Source organism: Bos indicus x Bos taurus, chromosome 12 (genome assembly GCF_003369695.1).
Source record: "Bos indicus x Bos taurus breed Angus x Brahman F1 hybrid chromosome 12, Bos_hybrid_MaternalHap_v2.0, whole genome shotgun sequence".
Taxonomy (NCBI): Eukaryota; Metazoa; Chordata; class Mammalia; order Artiodactyla; family Bovidae; genus Bos; species Bos indicus x Bos taurus.
The window spans coordinates 75,317,318-75,336,179 of record NC_040087.1 but is presented as its reverse complement, the minus strand read 5'-3'; the positions used below and the strand labels follow the sequence as shown (position 1 = coordinate 75,336,179).

Below are 18,862 nucleotides of genomic sequence, written 5' to 3'. Positions count from 1 at the left end.
AGCTTACCATGTTCATCTTTCCAGCAGTGATAACCTCAGATCAGGGCTTATCAAAGGTTGTTCCCTGTTTGCGGTGTCAGCAACACCTGGGAACTTGTGGCACGCTGGGGGCGGGGCCCAGCTGGTGTGGCTAACTTAGCCTTCCAGGTGTTTCTGACACTGCTCAGGTTGGAGAACTGCTGATTTAAATAAACCGAGCTCACTGATGAGTCAGGGTCAGGATTTGTATCATGATTATCCCACTCAGGGAGCATGCTGATTCATAAACAGTTACCACGGGGTGTTTTCACTAGCCAGTTTCCCGTTTTGTCACAGAAATATTTTAGATTAGATAACAGACCAGAGCAAAGCTCTGTACCCGCCTGAGCAGAGGGGACAAAGAGTAACGCTGCTACAGAGAAAGGAAATAATCGACTCAGGAAATAATCACCCTGAGGAGGTGTGGGCAGCACAGACCCCATCACATCCGCACTGTGTGACCTTGGGAAGGTCACTTAACCTCTCTGCACCTTAGTTTTTCATCTGTAAAAACAAAGTTATACTGTCCATCCTGTGTGAAAGGATCTGGTAAATTATGCCCAGGTGGGGAAGGAATGCACTTCATTTTGCTACAATCTCATCTACCATTGAGCTCCTTGCCTTTTGAGGTTCAGATCAGATCAGATCAGTTGCTCTTAGTGCAACAAAAGAGCAAGAAAGGGTGCAGTTTCTGCCTCGAAAGATCTCAGAATTTCACAAGGTTTAACTACTGGTAGCAACAAAGATTTAGAGAAGGGGTTATAAAAATGCTACTGAGAACCTATAAACTATACCAACCTTCAGTTAAAGACACACAGGCCAGGATATTCTGCGTTTTCCCTTGTGTTATTAATCCCTTAGGTTCTTCTTCCTTTGCATTGCTTCACAGCTGTCCTTTGGCCTTCAAATTGTGTAGAAGTCCCTGCCCTCCGAACCCAGACAGGTTCACTTTCTTGGATAGTTCCCTCAGTCAGCTACAATGGTGGGGTCATTTGAAAGATCTAATGATCACCCTCCCATCCCCCTCGGTGTCAATTCTGAGCCTGCCTCCCTACCTGACCCCGTCTGTTCCTTCTTTCATGGAGCTCATCCCATGGAGTTTCTTCCTGGTCATTATTCCCCAGTCTCCCAAATCACGTCCAGACTCCTTCTCAGGTTGGAAATAATTCCCCCAGCCCTCACCCCCGATCAGCCTCACCAGACTGTACACTCACACCCCTCAGCCATTTCTTCCTCATCGTCCTGACCAAAGGGCTGCAGACCACTAATGCGGGCTGTTGATTGATGATGTAATGGCTCACTCAGTCCACCACCTAATTTTCCACTTTCCAGGCCTGTGTGCTCTTCCATGTAGCCATTTGGGCAGTAATACATTCTAACGTTCAGCAAAACTTACGGAGCACGGGCGGGCAATGTCCAACCTGGCGTATCAACAAAACAACTCTCTGTGCAGTTGAATTCTAGCAGGAGGAGACAGACGATAAACAGTAAACATAACGAGTCAATGTGTCTGTGTTGGAAGGTAATACATGTTCTGGACAAAAGCAAAGGGGGATTGGAAATGGGGGGGTCAGGGAAGGGGAAGGCTGCAGGTTAAATGGTGGGTTAAATGGAAGCCCTCTGGGCTTCATGTAGAGTCCAGACTTGAAGGAGGTGAGGGAATGGTCTGTGCAAGTGTCTGAAGGAAGACGGAGCTATGGGGGCAGAGGCCAGCGGTGGGGGTCCCTGTGCCCACCACGCTCAGGGGGTGACCAGTAGGCCAGCGTGGCTGGAGCCAAGTGACCCCAGTAAGAGGAGACATGAGGCCAGTAAGGAAGGCTGCGCCAGGGGGTGGTCCTGGATCATGTGCCTTGGTGGGCTCATGCACAGACCCTGAGTTTTCTATATCATTTCATCTCTCCTGTGCCTCTTTTAGCCCCCTGTGACCATCATAAGAAGCAGTGACTCAGACCTTTTGCTGAGTGGAATCAGTGTAACATGGACATCTCACAAATACCTTTGGAGTTGTTTTTTTTTCTCTCTGAAATAATGGTGCTACCACCCCATATCACCCAGAAGCACTGTGATAACACGAGTCAGTGTGTTTTGACATAGCGTGAGCCTCACAAGACGTGTGTCCTGACAAATGAGAACACAGTTTTCTCCTCACTGTAAAGCACGTCTGTCACGTCCGGGCGCACCTGTGGTTGGAGAGCTGTTCCCATCTCCCTGGCTGATAAACAGCAGCATCTAGTTCTTGTCACAGGAACCTTCAGTCCAAAGAGGACTTACCAATCCCAGTGTCACCACTTAAAAACTGTGTGTCCTCAGGGAACACAGAAGAAATGGCAGACACAGACCCTCGGCCTTAGATTGATAAAGCATTCAGCAACCAGGGCAGGCCTGTAAAGGGTGTGACAAACAGGGCTGGATCAGGTTGAATGTCTTTCCCGCTCTGGACTTTTGGGTGGTCCTGAGGGAACTCTGGGAGCCAGCCTTTCTCGTTTTGTGATCAGTCCTTTTCGAGTAATCCCTCCCCAACCACTTACTAAATAGTAAAGAATCTAAACATAACACTCCTATCTTATTTCCACTTGTTAAAAAGTAATACAAGCTTTAAGCATATAGCTACCTGCCTATTCATAAATACATATATGAAATAAGAATATTATATTTACATGTACAATATATAAGCAATAGGGGAGAAATGTGAAACAGTATTGAATTAGAAACAACTATTTTTCTATTCTTTTTTTTAATTGGAGGCTAATTACTTTACAATATTGTGGTGGTTTCTGCCATACATTGACATGAATCAGCCATGGTTATACATGTGTCCCCCATCCTGAACCCCCCTCCCACCTCCCTCTCCACCCCATCCCTCAGGGTTGTCCCAGCCCTGAGCACCCTGCCTCATGCATCGAACCTGGATTAGCAGTCTATTTCACATATGGTAATATACATGTTTCAGTGCTATTTTTTCTATTCTTTTTTAAACCAACTCTTTGGTGTTGATATGTTTAGGTGTCTTAAAAGAAATGAAAACAATATTGAGTGGCGTCTTTTTGGGTAAAAAAAAATGTGTGAGAAAAACTAAATATTTTTTAATGTTGTTGAATCACTCAAGTTTTAAAACATCTTTATTATTGCAATTCAAAGTTTGTGAATTTCCGGTTCATAAAATACTTTGCTTGGAAATACATTCTCACATGTTATTTTCATTGATTTCTCTGAGTTGTGCAAACTTAAGCATGTGATTCCAAGTTGCATGGCTCAAGGATATTCTATGGAACTCTTTTCTGGACTTAACTCTATTATATGATATCTCAAGACTGTTTATTTAGTCTTTTTTATATTTGCAAAGCTGTCTCATGCCTGCTAGCTCATTCAGCTCTCACAACTTCCAAGAAAGGTTTAGTACATTTATGGGCAAGAAAATTGAGCAAGAGTGATCAAATGACTTCTTCAAAGGCAAACCTCTCTATTAAAGTTAACAAGAACCCGACCCTCTTGACTTTATGTGGTGCCTGTGGTTAAACGCACACCACAGTAAAGGAAGGCTGGATTCTGGTTCCACGAAGTGCCGGCATGTGTCCTAGACACGCCCCAGGTTCCTTACCTACTCGGGCATGGTGATGAGCTGTCCGTCGGGACGAATGTAGCGGTGCGAGCCATGGCCTAACTCTGCGCCGTGTTCCTCCGCAGCAATACACTGCTTCCCGTACGTGAAGAAGCGGATCCCGGTCATGTACCAGCACCACACAGACCTGAACCCCATCGAGGTGGCCATCGACGAGATGAGCAAGAAGGTGGCCGAGCTCCGGCAGCTGTGCTCCTCGGCCGAGGTAGACATGATCAAACTGCAGCTCAAGCTCCAGGGCAGCGTGAGCGTCCAGGTGAGCCGGACGCCGGGCCAGGCAATCCGCACGCCGGGCCAGGCAATCCGCACGCCGGGCCAGGCAATCCGCACGCCGGGCCAGGCAATCCGCACGCCGGGCCAGGCAATCCGCAGGGCAGCTCCTGTGGACCCGGGGAATTTCAGGTCATTCACACCAGGTCCAGAGGCGATCCCCACCCCCTCCCTTCCGTATTTGTGCGGTTTCTCCCGATCCCAGATGGGCGGGAGCCCTTTGGCTACAAGAGCGTCATTGTCACCAAGGTGTCTGCAAGGGCTAGAGATGGGTACAGCCTGGCTTCTCAGAAATTTGGTTAATTCTGATTGCCTAATGGAAGCATCAAGACTTAAATAGGGTGAAGTATGGAGAGCTATAGGTTTTCATATGAAACTGTTGTTTTCTGGTTTCTATGAAAATTGTAACTGAAAAGGTACCTTAAGTTTCACTCTTTTAATGGTATCTTTTGATTAGTGAAATTCTTCATTTCAACATAGCCCAACTAATCAATAGTTCCTTTATTAGTAGCAGATTTTGTATCCTCTATAGAAATCTGTTTCAGAGATGTTCTTTTTTTCTTTATCTGAATTTTTATGTGGTAAGAAATAGGGGTCAAGACTTTTTTTTTTCCTTTAGCTGTTCAGGTGAAGTCGTACTGGATCTAGGTGCTGACTTTTCTTTGTCCTTTTTATTGGCGTGTAGTTGATTTATAATGTTGTGTTGGTTTCTGCCAGAGAAGGCGATGGCACCCCACTCCAGTACTCTTACCTGGAAAATCCCATGGACAGAGGGGCCTGGTGGGCTGCAGTCCATGGGGTCGCAACGAGTAGGACATGACTGAGAGACTTCACTTTCACTTTTCACTTTCATGCATTGGAGAAGGAAATGGCAACCCACTCCAGTGTTCTTGCCTGGAGAATCCCAGGGATGGGGGAGCCTGGTGGGCCGCTGTCTCTGGGGTCGCACAGAGTCGGACACGACTGAAGTGACTCAGCAGCAGCAGTTGGTTTCTGCTGAGCAGCAAAGTGAATCAGTTATATATATACATATATCCACTCTTTTTTAGATTCTTTTCCCATTAGGCCATTATAGAGTACTGAGTAGAGTTTCCTGTGCTATAGAGTAGGTCCTTATTAATCATCTATTTTATACATAGTAGTGTGTATAGGTCAATCCCAATCTTCCAGTTTTTCCCACCACCCCCCCACCCCCAGGTGCTGTTTACACAGGTATGTTCAGTTTGTAAAAATTCATCAAGCTAAACACTTACACGCACCTTTGTGTTGGTATGGTACACTTCAATCAATAGGGATGTTTTTCAGATATTGTACTTACATGGTTTCCTAAGAAATTAATAAGTGTTAAGTTACTCCCTCCAGTGACCAGCATGCTTCTTGCTTTATTGGCGTTTTTAAGTATGTATAAATAATTCTAGCCACCTGCATTATGTGTACATTCCTATATCTGCTTCTTTTCTCTTTCAAGAAGAATGTGTTTATGAAGGTTACATGTAGATTGTAATACACTGGTTTCATTTTCTGAAATCAGTTTTTGTCAACTTTTTATCAGATCAATGCTAAGCTGTTACCTCACATTTTTCTAAATGTCATTCACCTCAAAAGTATTTACAGATGTTTTCAACCTCTTCTCTTACGGCCCAAAAGACTAATATACCAAAATAAGGTATCAGGTGAAGATGATAAATACTCCAACCACGTGAGTGATTGCATAACGGGCCAGAGGCCACAATTTTCTGCAGCTTAAAACAAAAACCGCTCAGTAACGTGGCCTGGGCCTGGAAACAGCCAGCCTCTGAAGAGGCCAGTGCGGAGGGAAAGACGTGCCAGGGAAGGGTGGGGCTGGGCAGGATGCACTTTCCAAAGGGCACGTGCCCTGCCTTTTGATAGTGACTTTAGCGTTGGATAAATGCCTGGTCGCCTTTAAGAGCAAAGCATTCTGTGATGAAGCAAGGAGGTGAAGGTTACGCGTGTGCACCCTCCAGGGTAACAACAAAGCTGGAGTCCGGGGAGAGAAGCCTGATCCTTTTATCTGTGTTTCTTTAATTCTTCCACCAAGAGCCTCTCCGGGGTGGCTGTGCACAGGACAGAGCCATCGGGTGGCTTCGTGACTCTGTGCTCCACTCCAGGGTCTTGGCATGTTGATCTTATGAAGTGTCATGAGCTTCCTTCTCCATCTTCTTAAAACTGAAGATACACGTCACTCTGGATATTGCTTCATTTGGGTCACTTTTAGGTTATTGACAAAGCTCCCCACATATATCCAGGGATCATACCCAGTCATCCCTGAGGGTTAGCTAGTTGTCCCTATGTCAGAGGGCCCCTGTCTAACCTCTGTGCCCCCCGTCTCCCCACCCCTGGTGTGAACTCTGTCAGTTCAGTTCCCCTGCCGTTACTGCAAGTCCTACATGCCAAGACCACTGCCCATGCCCTTCACCCACAGCCACAGCCACGCCCTCCCCGCTCACTTACCTCCAAGTCCTCCGGGACACGCCCCACCCCTGGAAAAATCATGCAATGATCACGTACTCAGGCCCTTTCCCAAGTCCCAAGTGCCTGGAACTTTACCCTCCCCATCCAGTGTGTCTAACCCTCTTTGTCTGCACACTCCCACATTTCTTGACTTACTCAGCCTCAGAGAACTCCGCTTGGTGAATTAGAGGAGACATGCAGGGCTCTGAGTCCCTCATCTTGTTGCCAAATTCCCCGGAATCTTTGGCCTCCCAGCCCCTGAGATGGTTAGTTCATTTAAGGATAGCAGATCGGCTTCACAATTCCACAAGGGGAAGAGTTGGTTCTTTAAAACTGGCACATCTACTTTGTTTTCCAGTTTTCATTGAACTCACCAGACTGACCTCTTAGTTCAGTGTCATTTAGCACAAATACCAGCTGGAAGACTGGCTCTGATCTCAGGTGTCTTACTTATTGGCTGTTCGACCTTAAACAGGTCCTTACATTTTCCAAGCATTAGTTCTTCCCACATAAGATGAACCATCATCACAAGTGCCCTGAGGATGGCTGAGATGACAGACATCAAATAGCTTATAGCAATATGAGCTTGATTCATGGTTTCTTCTTTGGGGTCCTAAGTTCATGGAGGGCAGCGGTCATAACTAACTCACTCAAGCAGCATTTTTAGCAAATGCCAGCTGAAACTAACGATGATGGGCATTTTCTTCATAACCTAATTTTAAATTTTTGTTCTTTATCCAGGTCAACGCCGGTCCACTAGCATACGCCCGAGCTTTCTTAGATGACACAAACACAAAAAGATACCCTGACAATAAAGTGAAGTTGCTTAAAGAAGTTTTCAGGTAACGCACACTGGAAATGTCTTTCTCTTGAAGTAGCGATCGTTTCTGTGCTCGTTCAGGAAAGAGATCCTGCCAATTGGGCTCACCCTTTGTTCTGTTCATGCCTTGATTTCCCTCTCCCGCACCGTTTCAGGCAATTTGTGGAAGCTTGCGGTCAAGCCTTAGTGGTGAACGAAAGGCTCATCAAAGAGGATCAGATAGAGTATCAGGAAGAAATGAAGGCCAACTACAGGGAAATGACAAAAGAGCTTTCTGAAATCATGCACGAGCAGGTAGGTGCCACACTCTCATGTGTAGACCCGCCGCATCACTTGGGGGTCTCAGGTGCACCCTACAATGGTCTGAATGCCCCAACATCCTTCCAAAATGTTGCTCTCTGAAGGATAGTGTAGCATGCTGCACTGCTGCTACTGTCTAACCACAGGGGCTTGGGGAACAGCTAACAACAAGCCTAACAACAAGCGTCATTGTCTAACCCCCTTCTAAGGAATTCTCCGTTGCAGTAAATGTCTTTCACCATTAAAAAAAATAGGGTTGTGCAGAGTGTGACTCCTTACAGCTGACCTGGGTGCCCCAGTGAGTCAGTCCTCAAGGCTGCTTCTTTATTCCTTGTCATTCCAGGCAGCTTTCCTGATTGCACTGCTACCACCATCTTCCTGTATGAATTCCTTTCAGTGGGATTACATATTTGGGCTCAGTGGTCATCGATGGGGACAGCTGCCCAGGGAACTAAATGAATGTCAAAGGCCGCTTCCTGTTGCTTTTTGAGGGGTCTGTTCTCCATCAACCACAGAGTTGATGGAGACTTCTTCTGTGTCAGTCTTTCTGATCAGTGTTGGCCCCATAAGCGGCCCACATGACTGCTTCTGTCTATTGCCTACATTACTGGCTTTCATTCTTAAAAAAAATGGAAGCCAGTGCCATTGTGTCAGTTAACCTGTGATGATTTAGTTAGGAGGCTTCTGTTGTAGAAAACTAACTTAAATGTCTAAGCTTTAACTTGCTTTTTTTTCTCCTCCATGCTCACACGTTCAGATGGGATGGTAATGTCATTTTCTACTTTTATTTCTCTGGATCTTAATAACTGGCTCACAGCAAGTTGCGACTGAGTTTGGACAACTGTAGACACCGACATAATGACAGTACATGTGCAAAAAGAAGGCAGCCCTCTTCTGGGCATTTAGAAAAGTACAAAAAAAAATAGAAATGACTAAAGAAATAAATATGTGAATAATTGAGCAGAAAGAGAGGGTTTTGTGGGAACAAGTGTCTGGAGAAAGCTCAGGGTCTTTTGTGTGGGGCCTCTAGGTAGGATGGAGAGCTTGATCAGTGGCTGTCAGCACTTGGCTCTAGACAAGATGACAGGAGGGGAAAAAAAGTTCAGAACCGAGAATATTAAACTCCCAGACTGTGTGGACATAATGCTGTGCTGGCTCTTAACTGCACCTTGAATTTTCCATTATCCTAACAACTGTGAAGATTAAACTTTGAACCCTTAAGCAAAAAGGGTCTTGGCCTGGAGTCTTGGATTTTCCAGGGGAGCCTCTGAGTGTGTATGTTCCTCTCAGTGTCCACCCGGCACTAGGTCAAGTCTTGTGCTTAGAATTCTTCCTTGCGTTATTGAGTGTGAAAGAGACTTGTTGAGAGTCAGCAAGGCGGCCACTCTCTCTCTCCCAGCATGGAAATCTGTAAGATCTTGAGAAAAGGAGCTGGTGGAGAGCACCGATGCTCCAGATTCATTAAAAAAAAAAAAAAAGGCTTTTCCAAGGGCCGGGACCATGTCGTGTCCCCACCAGGTACATGCAGGATAGACTTCAAGGTGCTTTTACGACCTGGTGAGCTTAGAAGTCTCTCTACTCACTAACCTGTAGAGGAAACGAAACACGCTGTCCTTGACTTGCTCTTTAATATCCTGATCCGATAAACCCTGATACGCAGTGGGAGGTGAGCTGACCCACTCCCTCGGCCCTGCACTGAGGCTGAGCTCCCTGGGGGTGTCACAGTCACGCAGTGGCCGCTGGGTGATGAGTTGTGAGAAGTGTCGCTGGGCGCATTGCGCGTGGGTAATGCTGTGTCTCTGTGCCTCGAGATCTGCCCCCTGGAGGAGAAGACGAGCGTTCTGCCAAACTCCCTGCACATCTTCAACGCCATCAGCGGGACGCCCACCAGCACGCTGGTGCACGGCATGACCAGCTCGTCCTCTGTGGTGTGACCCCCGCCGCGTGGTCCGCGGGTGGGGACTTGCTCTGTCATTTGCAAACTCAGGACGATGACTCCAAAGCTAATCCCTGGGCACGTGCCTGACGCGGGGAGACCGAGCACAAGGAGGAGCCAAGGGGATGGAAGAGTTACGGGAACTAAAGAACTGAGTAATTTCGTAGCACATTTCCTGGAGGAGTCCTCCTCAAGAGAGCACTCGTTATTTTTTTTTTTAAACCTCTCTGGCAATATTCAACGTTTTCATTGTGTCTTAACAGAGGTGTGTGGTGGACACTCTTCGGCTGGAGTTAAATGTTTTTCTTCCTTACAGAAGTAGTATTAAAAATAAACGGCCTGGAGAAAACACGTGTTTTGGAATGCACATAGCACTGAAGTCGAGGCTGGAGGGTAACCCTTGGCCTCTAGGCTAAGCTGGAAAATCTTGAAAATATTTTTTTTTCCTGTGGCACATTCAGATTGAAAACAAGAACTATTTTTGTGACTAGTTTTTGATGACCTGAGGAAACTGACCGTTGTAATTTTTGTACCAGTGAACCAGGATAGCTAGTGCTTTTGTACTCATTTACTTGCATTTAAGAAATAGGAAAGCTGAAGAAACTACGGGAGCTTAAAACTAGTCAAGCAGTTTAGAACCAAAGGCCTGTATTAATAAACACAGCTATGCTAAACGTTTAAAGGAGTACAGTATACTGTTATGTACATAGAGTTTGTTAATACAGTCTTGGCATTGTGTACATACACATATGACATTTCTACGTTTTTAATACATCAGCTTCTGCATAAAGTTCAATTGTGACAGATTTGTGCTGTTCTTAGTATATGCAACGCACTTAACTCTGCTGTTTTATTCTTGTATATAAAAGCAGTGCAGTATGGAGGTGTATACAGTCTTTGCTATGTTAGGTTTATAAACCATTTTAAAAATTTCATCCTTTTGCCAAAGTGGTGGAGTGTGTCATTGATAAATCATAAATCCTGTGGTGAATAGTGGTGTAATGTAAAGCCTTCACCATGTTCTATTTTCTTTTCAGACATTAATTGAGTAATTTTATATTTGGGAAAAATAAAGGTTTTTAATTTTATTTAACTAGAATCTCTGCCCTGCTGTAGTTAAACATTCTGTACCACATCTGTATTAAAAACAACATTGCTGATTTTCCTGTAGCGAGTATTGGGTATTTATTGTCGGACAGCCTTAAGAGAGGGCAGGATATTGAAATATTTGGGGGTGAAATAACGTGGTATATGAAATTTGCTTAAAAATACTTGAAGGGGAAAAAAGAGGGTGGGGATTTGAAACCAGCTTGACAAATGTTGGTTGGTAGTTGTAGAAGCTGAGGTTGGGCGCCTGGGGACCGTTGCACCATGCCTCTGCCTTTGTCGAAGTTTCCACAGTATAGATTTCAAGAGGCGGACTGGGGGGCTGGATCTCCCAGAGGACTTGGATCAGCGCTCTGTCACCCTGCAGTCTGGCTCTGAATTCTACTGGTTGTTCCCAAGGATGCGTAGACACGTTAATCCCTCTGTCTGTTCCCCTTCCACTCCTTCATCACCTCCCTGGTTGACTCCTCTGGGACAGGTGGTCGTTTATCCCAGCAGGGTATCCTGGCCAGGTGAGCTCACCTTCTTGGGCCCCTACAGCATCACCAACCCTGGACCTGAGTCAAGTGATGGCTCAGACCACAGGTGCTGGTCTTGCCTGTGACACGCCCAGGGCCCTAGCCATGATCCACTCAGCCCCAGAGAGTTCCAGCAACAGAAGGAAAAGGAGTCTTTCCACAAGAAATAAAATAGCCGCTTTTCCTACTTGGGGGGTTTTGGAAGCTGTCTTTTTTCATAACTGGTGGAGGAAAGAAAACGTGACACTGTGTACCTCTTGAGCACACAGAAGCCAAGGATCTTCTGGTGTCTTTGGAACATTCTCTGTCAGTGGGCAAGGCTGTATTTTACAGATGGAGACAAGGTTATGAAGAAGAGATGTGAGGCATTATGACAGCTCACCAGTCTGCAGCCCATTCACTAGTGGATCCGGACTTAGGGCTTGAGAACATTCTCTACGTTTGCCCAGAGTCACTGACATCCCAGCCCCGTGTAATAAACCTTAACTCTAACACCATCAGGGAAGAGGTCTACAAGTTTGTCTCCCGTTGCTGGGCTGGATTTCCTCCTCGTAAATGCCTCATTTAGAAGCCATAAAGTTCAAGTCATCATGCAGTAAGATAAATATATGTCTAGAAAGAGCTATCTTGCTATCTCATGGTTAAACTTGGAAAATAATTTGTACAGATTTCATGTCAGATAAGATTCAGCTTGGAAGGTGACCAACCCTTGTTAATTACAACAGCGGAGAAAGGAGCTATTTCTAAGTTGAAGACATCTCCTGTGGACGCTGTACCAAAACACATTCACATATGTTAAAAACCGTATTTAGTTTATGTATAAAATTTTAATTTTGGTATAAAGTAACCCATTAAAGTATCCGTTTATTGGGGAAAATTGTGGGGTTTTTTTATATTAAGAAATCTTTATTGCCATTTTTCAGTAAATTCTTGAACGCTTTCCATAGATCTTATTTATTTTTCGGGGGTGGAGAGGCGCTGTGCTGGGTCCTCGTTCTTTGCGTCGGTTTTCTTCAGTTGCAGCAGGCAGGGGCTACTCTTCACTGTGGTGAGCAGGCTTCTCGTTTTGGTGGCTTCTCTCGTTGAGGGGCACAGGCTCCAGGCACACAGACGTCAGTAGTTGCAACACGCAGGCTCGATAGTTGTGGTGCGTGGGCTCTCTTGTCCTGAGGCATGTGGAATCTTCATGGACCAGGGGTCAAACCTGTGTCCCCTGCATTGGCAGGTGGGTTCTTACCCACTGTGCCACCAGGGAGGTCCTATTTTTTTTTTGTTTTTTGGGGTAAAATATACACAACATGAAATTTGCCCTTTTAACCATTTTTTAAGTATACATTTCAATGGCATTAAGTACATTCTCATTGTTCAGCCGTCACCACCCTTTATCCACAGAGCTTTTCCATCTGCCCAAATAGAAACTCTGTACTCATTAAACAAGAACCCCCTGTTCCCCCTCAGGGAAAACTGTTTGAAGTGACTTTGGAACTAAAACACTGTTTAGCACCTTATCAGGGATATTTTGTCACCTGGGAACTGACTAACACTAGATGGTACACATAAATAAAGCCAGGCCCTTGCGTGGAGAAAGCTGTAGAGAGAAGGATGCGAAATTAAAAGGTGACTTGTGTAGTAATTATCAGGGTTTATATAACCATATGACAGAGTCACTCGGTGTAGAAACTCCATTCAAAAAAACATTTGATTTCCAGCAACAAGATTGTTTGCATAAATTATTGTACATCCACACAGTGGAGTAATGTATAGCTATAAAAAGGAGTAATATCTTTGTTCACTGCTATAGAGTGATCTTCAAGATACCCTGAGTGAAAAACATAAGATAGAGAAAAGCAAATAGTGCGCTATCCATTATTTAAGAAAGGAGCGATAAGTAAGCAGAGATGATTGTTTTTCTTTAGATGAAAGGGAAAGTCAAAAAAAAAAGTTGTCGCCTCTATAGGAGAGGGAGAATGATATATAGGGGACAGAATTAGAAGATTAACCTGTCCAAATATAATTTGCTTTATAGATTTGGCTTTAGAATTATTAGAATATATCATCATTAAAATAAAATTTTAATTCCTAAGAATTGAAATTAAAATGAAATAAAGGGACATAACCATATATGTATCAAGGTTGGCAACACAGATACTTAAGAACTATTTCAAATGACGTTAAAATACAGGAAATTTCACTGTCCGTCCCCAGTGAGATATGCCCTCAGGAGAAAAAGTAGTAGCAACAAATCAATAAATGATTGGTTAATAAAAAATTTCAGTAATTGTTTTGTTCCGTGGAAGCAGTGTTCTGTTTTCGACTGTATGTCATCTGTTTGTCGTTTGTTTTTGACTGTACTGTCATTCTGAAACAGTTGTGTGTTTATTGCTGGAGAGAGTGAGTGAGTGTGTGGATATCATTGGGAGCCACGTTTTTGGCATGGGAGAAAGAAAAGGTTGCATCTGTAAGCCAAAACAGGTTAAATTAAAACCCTTCAGTTCTGAATTTCATATGGAAGTATGAAGTTTAGCTCATCAGATATTTATCTTAAATATACACTTATTTCCTAGCTTGAAAAGACCTAAAAACAATGACCAAGCCGATAAATAATGAGCAACCCTACGTGCCCAAACTGTGGTCTCTAAATAGCTTTCTTACCAAAAGGATCCAGGCTTCCTAGAGTATGGCTGACTCCAGTTGTAGGGCAGAAAATGTCCAAGGGGAGTCTGGAGCATCTTGTCCTACCTGACATCCAGAGGACTGACTGAGAAACCACAGACCCCGTCAGAAGTATTTTTAAAAGCACCTTTTAGGTAGGCATGGGGTGAACATAAACAAGAAAATAATAGCAGTGGATTAAAATGGTAAAATTTAGTCTATTCATTCCTGATAATACTAGAAAAATAAAGAAAACTGGAAACAATCAAAGGAGTTAGTATAACTAAGAAAGACCAAGAGGTGACACGTGCCTCCGAAGTATATACCACGCTCTGTGACGGAGTCCTGCCAAGAATTCTAACCTGATGTCAGAAGCCAACTCAGTTTGGTAAAGCAACTATCCTTCAGTTTGGTTCAGTCGCTCAGTCTGACTCTGTGACCCCATGGGCTGCAGCACGCCAGGCTTTCCTGTCCATCACCAACTCCTGGAACTTGCTCAAACTCATGTCCATCAAGTCGGTGATGCCATCCAACCATCTCATTAAATGAAAAATAAATCTTTTAATTAAAATTAAATCCTTCAATTAAAAATAAACTTAAAAAATAAGATGCCATTTTCAATGGAAAAAAAAAAACAAAAACCCTAGCCTGAATCTGATCAAGTCTGTAATAGAGAGCACAGAGGAACATGCCAAACAGCAGCACAGGGAATGGAACCAGCAAATCCAACCTATGGGAAAGCTCCACACATCAAACAGCCTGGTGTCCTGAGTAACTGACAAGAGTGAAAGAGATGGCGAAGGCACTTACATGTTGAAAGAGATTCAGGGTTCTTTTGATACGGTGTATCCACCATATAAAGTAAATAAACTTCCCTACCCCTTACACTAAATACAATTAAAATCCCTGGAGATTATACATTTAAAAACAAGCATCAGAAGACTCTGAAAGAAAAAATGAAAAAGAGACCAGCTCTTTTTCTTCCAAAAAGAAACCTTGGAATCCAAAGAATGATACAGTGGTAAGTCTCCCAACGTTTTCTTTTTGCTTCATATTTCTCATACTTGGAGCTGAAGAAGACAGCAACACAGAAACATGTACAGTAACAGACAAAAAAAAAATCACACTACTTCACACTCATTATTATAGCTATTAAAAAAATAGCTGGATGAGGACATTGAGATACTTATGACTTGTTGGTAGGAATGTAACCTTATACAGCTCTTCTGGAAGACAGTGTGATGGTTCCTCAAAAATTACACAAAACTACCATATGATCCAGCAATTCTACATAAGGGGATGTGCCCAAAAGAATTATAAGTAGGTACTTGAACAAATATTTGTACACCTGTATTCATAGCAGCATAATTCACAGTAGCCAAACCATGGAAGCGATTCAAGTGTCCAATAGTGGATGGATGGATGGGTAAACAAGCTGTGGTGTACACACACAGCAGTATGTTCTTCAGCCTTAAAAGAAAGGGAATTCTCACACATGCCTCAACATGGTGGAACCTTGAGGACATTATGCTCAGTGAAACAAGCCGATCACAAAAGAACAAATCCTGTGTAATCCCACTTGTATGAGATCCCGGAGCAGCCAAATGTATCGAGACAAAGTAGAAGGGCGGTTGCTCAGGCCTGGGGGTGGGGATGGGAAATGGGGAGTCAGTGTTTAAGGTACAGAGTTGCAGCTGGGCACGAAGGAAATGTGGGGCTGAATGGTGGTGATGGCTGCAAAGCAGCGTGAATATACTTGGTGGCTCAGACAGTAAAGAGCCTGCCTGCAATGCAGGAGACCCGGGTTCATTCCCTGGGTCCAGAAGATCCCCGAGAAAAGGCATTGGCAACCCACTGCAGTATTCTTGCCTGGAAAATCCCACGGATGGAGGAGCCTGGTGGGCTACAGTCCATGGGGTCGCAGAGTCGGACAAAACTGAGCAACTTCACTTAGTGTCACAGAACTGCACACTTTATAAGAGTAACTTTTATGTTATATGTTTTCAGCCAAAGTTAAAAAAAACAAAAACCTGCTGTCTCTAGCCAAAGGAAAATGCAAGGGGCAGTGCAACAAGACAAAATGTTTAGGCACTAGGGGTGCTGCTGGGGTCAACAGCACAGCTGAAGCTCCGGCCCCGCCCACACCCACAGCAGCATGGAGAGCACACGCCCACCCTCTCAAGGGTGGAGCAGGGTTTCGACACACCTGCCCGGATGGAGTCAGAGAAGGCCTGATGTGAGCCAGGACTCTCATCCATGCTGCCTAGCAAGAGTCCCACCCATGGAGACCACCAGGGAGCAAAAGCACAACCCATGAAAGGACAAATTGAATTTTTTTTAACTTTAGAGGTTCTTTTTTTTTTAATATTTTATTATTGATTTATTTAGCTGTACCAGGTCTTCATTGTGGCCTAGGGGGATCTAGTTCCCTGACTAGGGTTCGAACCTGGGCCCCCTCTATTGGGAACACAGAGTCTTAGCCACTGGACCACGGAGGAGGTCCCTCTTTATTTATTTATTTTTTAATTGGAGAGTAATTTCTTTACAGTGTTGTGTCAGTTTCTGCTGTAGAACAAGGTGAATCAGCCCTAAGTATTCGTATATCCCCTCCCTCTGGAGCCTCCCTCCCACCATCGCCACACACTGCCCCCCGTGCCCCCGCACCATAAATTGAATTTTAAAAGTAAAAGTAAAAACTTTTGCTCTGAGAGGAGCCTGTTAAGAGTGTGAAAACACAAACTACAGACTGGGAGAAAATATTTGCAAACCAATAAATTTAACAAAAGACTAGAATATTTAAAGAATACTCAAAACTTGATAGTTAAAAAAAAAAATCAGAACATGGGCCAAAGCTACTGGGAAGAACATTTGGCTGGGGAGGACAGGGACACCACCAAATGCTGGTGAGACCACAGTAACTGGATCGTTCATAAATTGCTGGTGGAAAAGTAAATTTGCCAGTTTGGCAGTTTCTTAAGGAGCCAAATATGTGGTTACCTGTGACCCAGGGACTGCAGTCTTGGGCATTCATCCCACAAGAATGAAAACTTTTATTTATTTACTTAAAAAAACATTCAGTTCAGTTGCTCAGTTGTGTCCGACTCTGTGATCCCATGAATTGCAGCACGCCAGGCCTCCCTGTCCATCACCTACCCCTGGAATTCACTCAAACTCACGTCCATTGAGTCGGTGATGCCATCCAGCCATCTCATCCTCTGTCGTCCCCTTCTCCTGCCCCCAATCCCTCCCAGCATCAGAGTCTTTTCCAGTGAGTCAACTCTTCGCATGAGGTAGCCAAAGTGCTAGAGTTTCAGCTTTAGCATCAGTCCTTCCAAAGAACACCCAGGACTGATCTCCTTTAGGATGGACTGGTTGGACCTCCTTGCAGACCAAGGGACTCTCAAGAGTCTTCTCCAACATCACAGTTCAAAAGCATCAATTCTTTGGCGCTCAGCTTTCTTCACAGTCCAACTCTCACATCCATACATGACTACTGGGAAAACCATGGCCTTGACTAGATGGACCTTTGTTGGCAAAGTAATGTCTCTGCTTTTGAATATGCTGTTTAGGTTGGTCACAACTTTTCTTCCAAGGAGTAAGCATCTTTTAATTTCATGGCTGCAATCACCATCTGCAGTGATTTTGGATCCCAAAACAATAAAGTCTGATACTGTTTCCACTGTTTCCCCATCTGTTTCCCATGAAGTGATGGGACCAGATGCCATGATCTTTGTTTTCTGAATGTTGAGCTTTAAGCCAACTTTTTCACTCTCCTCTTTCATGTTCATCAAGAGGCTTTTTAGTTCCTCTTCACTTTCTGCCTTAAGGGTGGTGTCATCTGCATATCTGAGGTTATTGATATTTCTCCCAGCAATCTTGATTCCAGCTTGTGCTTCTTCCAGCCCAGCGTTTCTCATGATGTACTCTGCATAGAAGTTAAATAAGCAGGGTGACAATATACAGCCTTGACGAACTCATTTTGCTATTTGGAACCAGTCTGTTGTTCCATGTCCAGTTCTAACTGGTGCTTCCTGACCTGCATATAGGTTTCTCAAGAGGCAGGTCAGGTGGTCTGGTATTCCCATCTCTTTCAGAATTTTCCACAGTTTGTTGTGATCCACACAGTCAAAGGCTTTGGCATAGTCAATAAAGCAGAAATAGATGTTTTTCTGGAACTCTCTTGCTTTTTCGATGATCCAGCATTACACAAGTGTTAACAGCAGCTTTTTATACAAATAGCTCAGGATTGGAAGCAACCTAGAAGATCTTCAGCAGAACGCGGTGCACCCAGGTCGTGGAGGCTACTCAGTGGCAGAGCGGAGTGAACCGCAGGCGCACGACACCTGTCAATCTCCAGGAACTGTGCCGGCGAAAAGAGCTTAGCCCCCCAAGTTATACGCGGTATGATTCTGTTCACATAACATTCTTTAAAAGACAAAATTACAGAAGTAGAGGGCAGTTTAGTGGTTGCCAGGGGTTAAAGAGGGGGTGGGGTGCAAAGGAAGTGAGAGGGCACCCAAGGGGTACCCGAGGCTAGTGCTGCTGGCCCGGTCCTGTCTCCTGCCCAGCCAAGCCCTCTTACTGCCAGGATGGCCTGTGTCACCTTTAGTGGGGTCATTTGAGCCAAGACCACGTCTGGCATCAAGCAGAGTGTGTGTGACCTTGAGCTGCCCACTCAGGGGGCCAGGCTCTACCTGGAACTGGGGACACAAACGCTGTCACATGTTTTGGTGAAGTAAAGCTGGCCTCACGGTGGTAGGAAAATGATGAAGTTGCCTTTTCCTGACCCTGGTCATTGTCTTCATAGCTTTATCCATGTCTCCATTCTCCTTGTCAACATTTCCTCGTTCTGACAAGTAAGGAGGAGGGGGTCCCCATGAGCACAGGTAGAATTTGGATGCACATCTGTCATTCTCTCCACACTCTTAGTTTTCAGTCAACTCAGTGAGATCTTGGCCAAGTGAGTCTCTGGACTGTGCCAGCCTTGAGACAGAGCCTGAGAACTTGGCCTCGAGGCCTGCCGTCAGCCACACCATCCCCTCGGCCATCGTGCGCATCAGTTCCCATTCCCTGCTTTCACCAGCTGATGGGCTCCACGTTACATCCTCAGTTTTTGAATACTTGCATTGCTCAGTATTCACAGGAAACAG

General features: G+C 44.7%; 1 protein-coding gene across 20 annotated transcripts in view; it reads left to right on the top strand.

Annotated features, from left to right (window-relative positions):
* The window catches only part of DOCK9 (dedicator of cytokinesis 9), a 287,020-nt gene extending 268,907 nt beyond the window's left edge, over positions 1-18,113 (top strand). For 11 of the 20 annotated variants that reach the window (XM_027557861.1, XM_027557873.1, XM_027557859.1 and 8 more), the window contains 4 exons: positions 3,703-3,893; positions 7,121-7,221; positions 7,355-7,493; positions 17,952-18,113. In XM_027557861.1, coding sequence (XP_027413662.1) covers positions 3,703-3,893; positions 7,121-7,221; positions 7,355-7,493; positions 17,952-18,095 — 575 coding nt within the window. In that variant the 3' untranslated portion in view covers positions 18,096-18,113. Of the gene's footprint in view, positions 1-3,702; positions 3,894-7,120; positions 7,222-7,354; positions 7,494-9,310; positions 10,606-17,951 lie in introns of those variants that run through there. The other 9 variants (XM_027557871.1, XM_027557860.1, XM_027557864.1 and 6 more) reach the window with 2 other exon arrangements.
* The last annotated feature ends 749 nt before the right edge of the window (positions 18,114-18,862 follow it).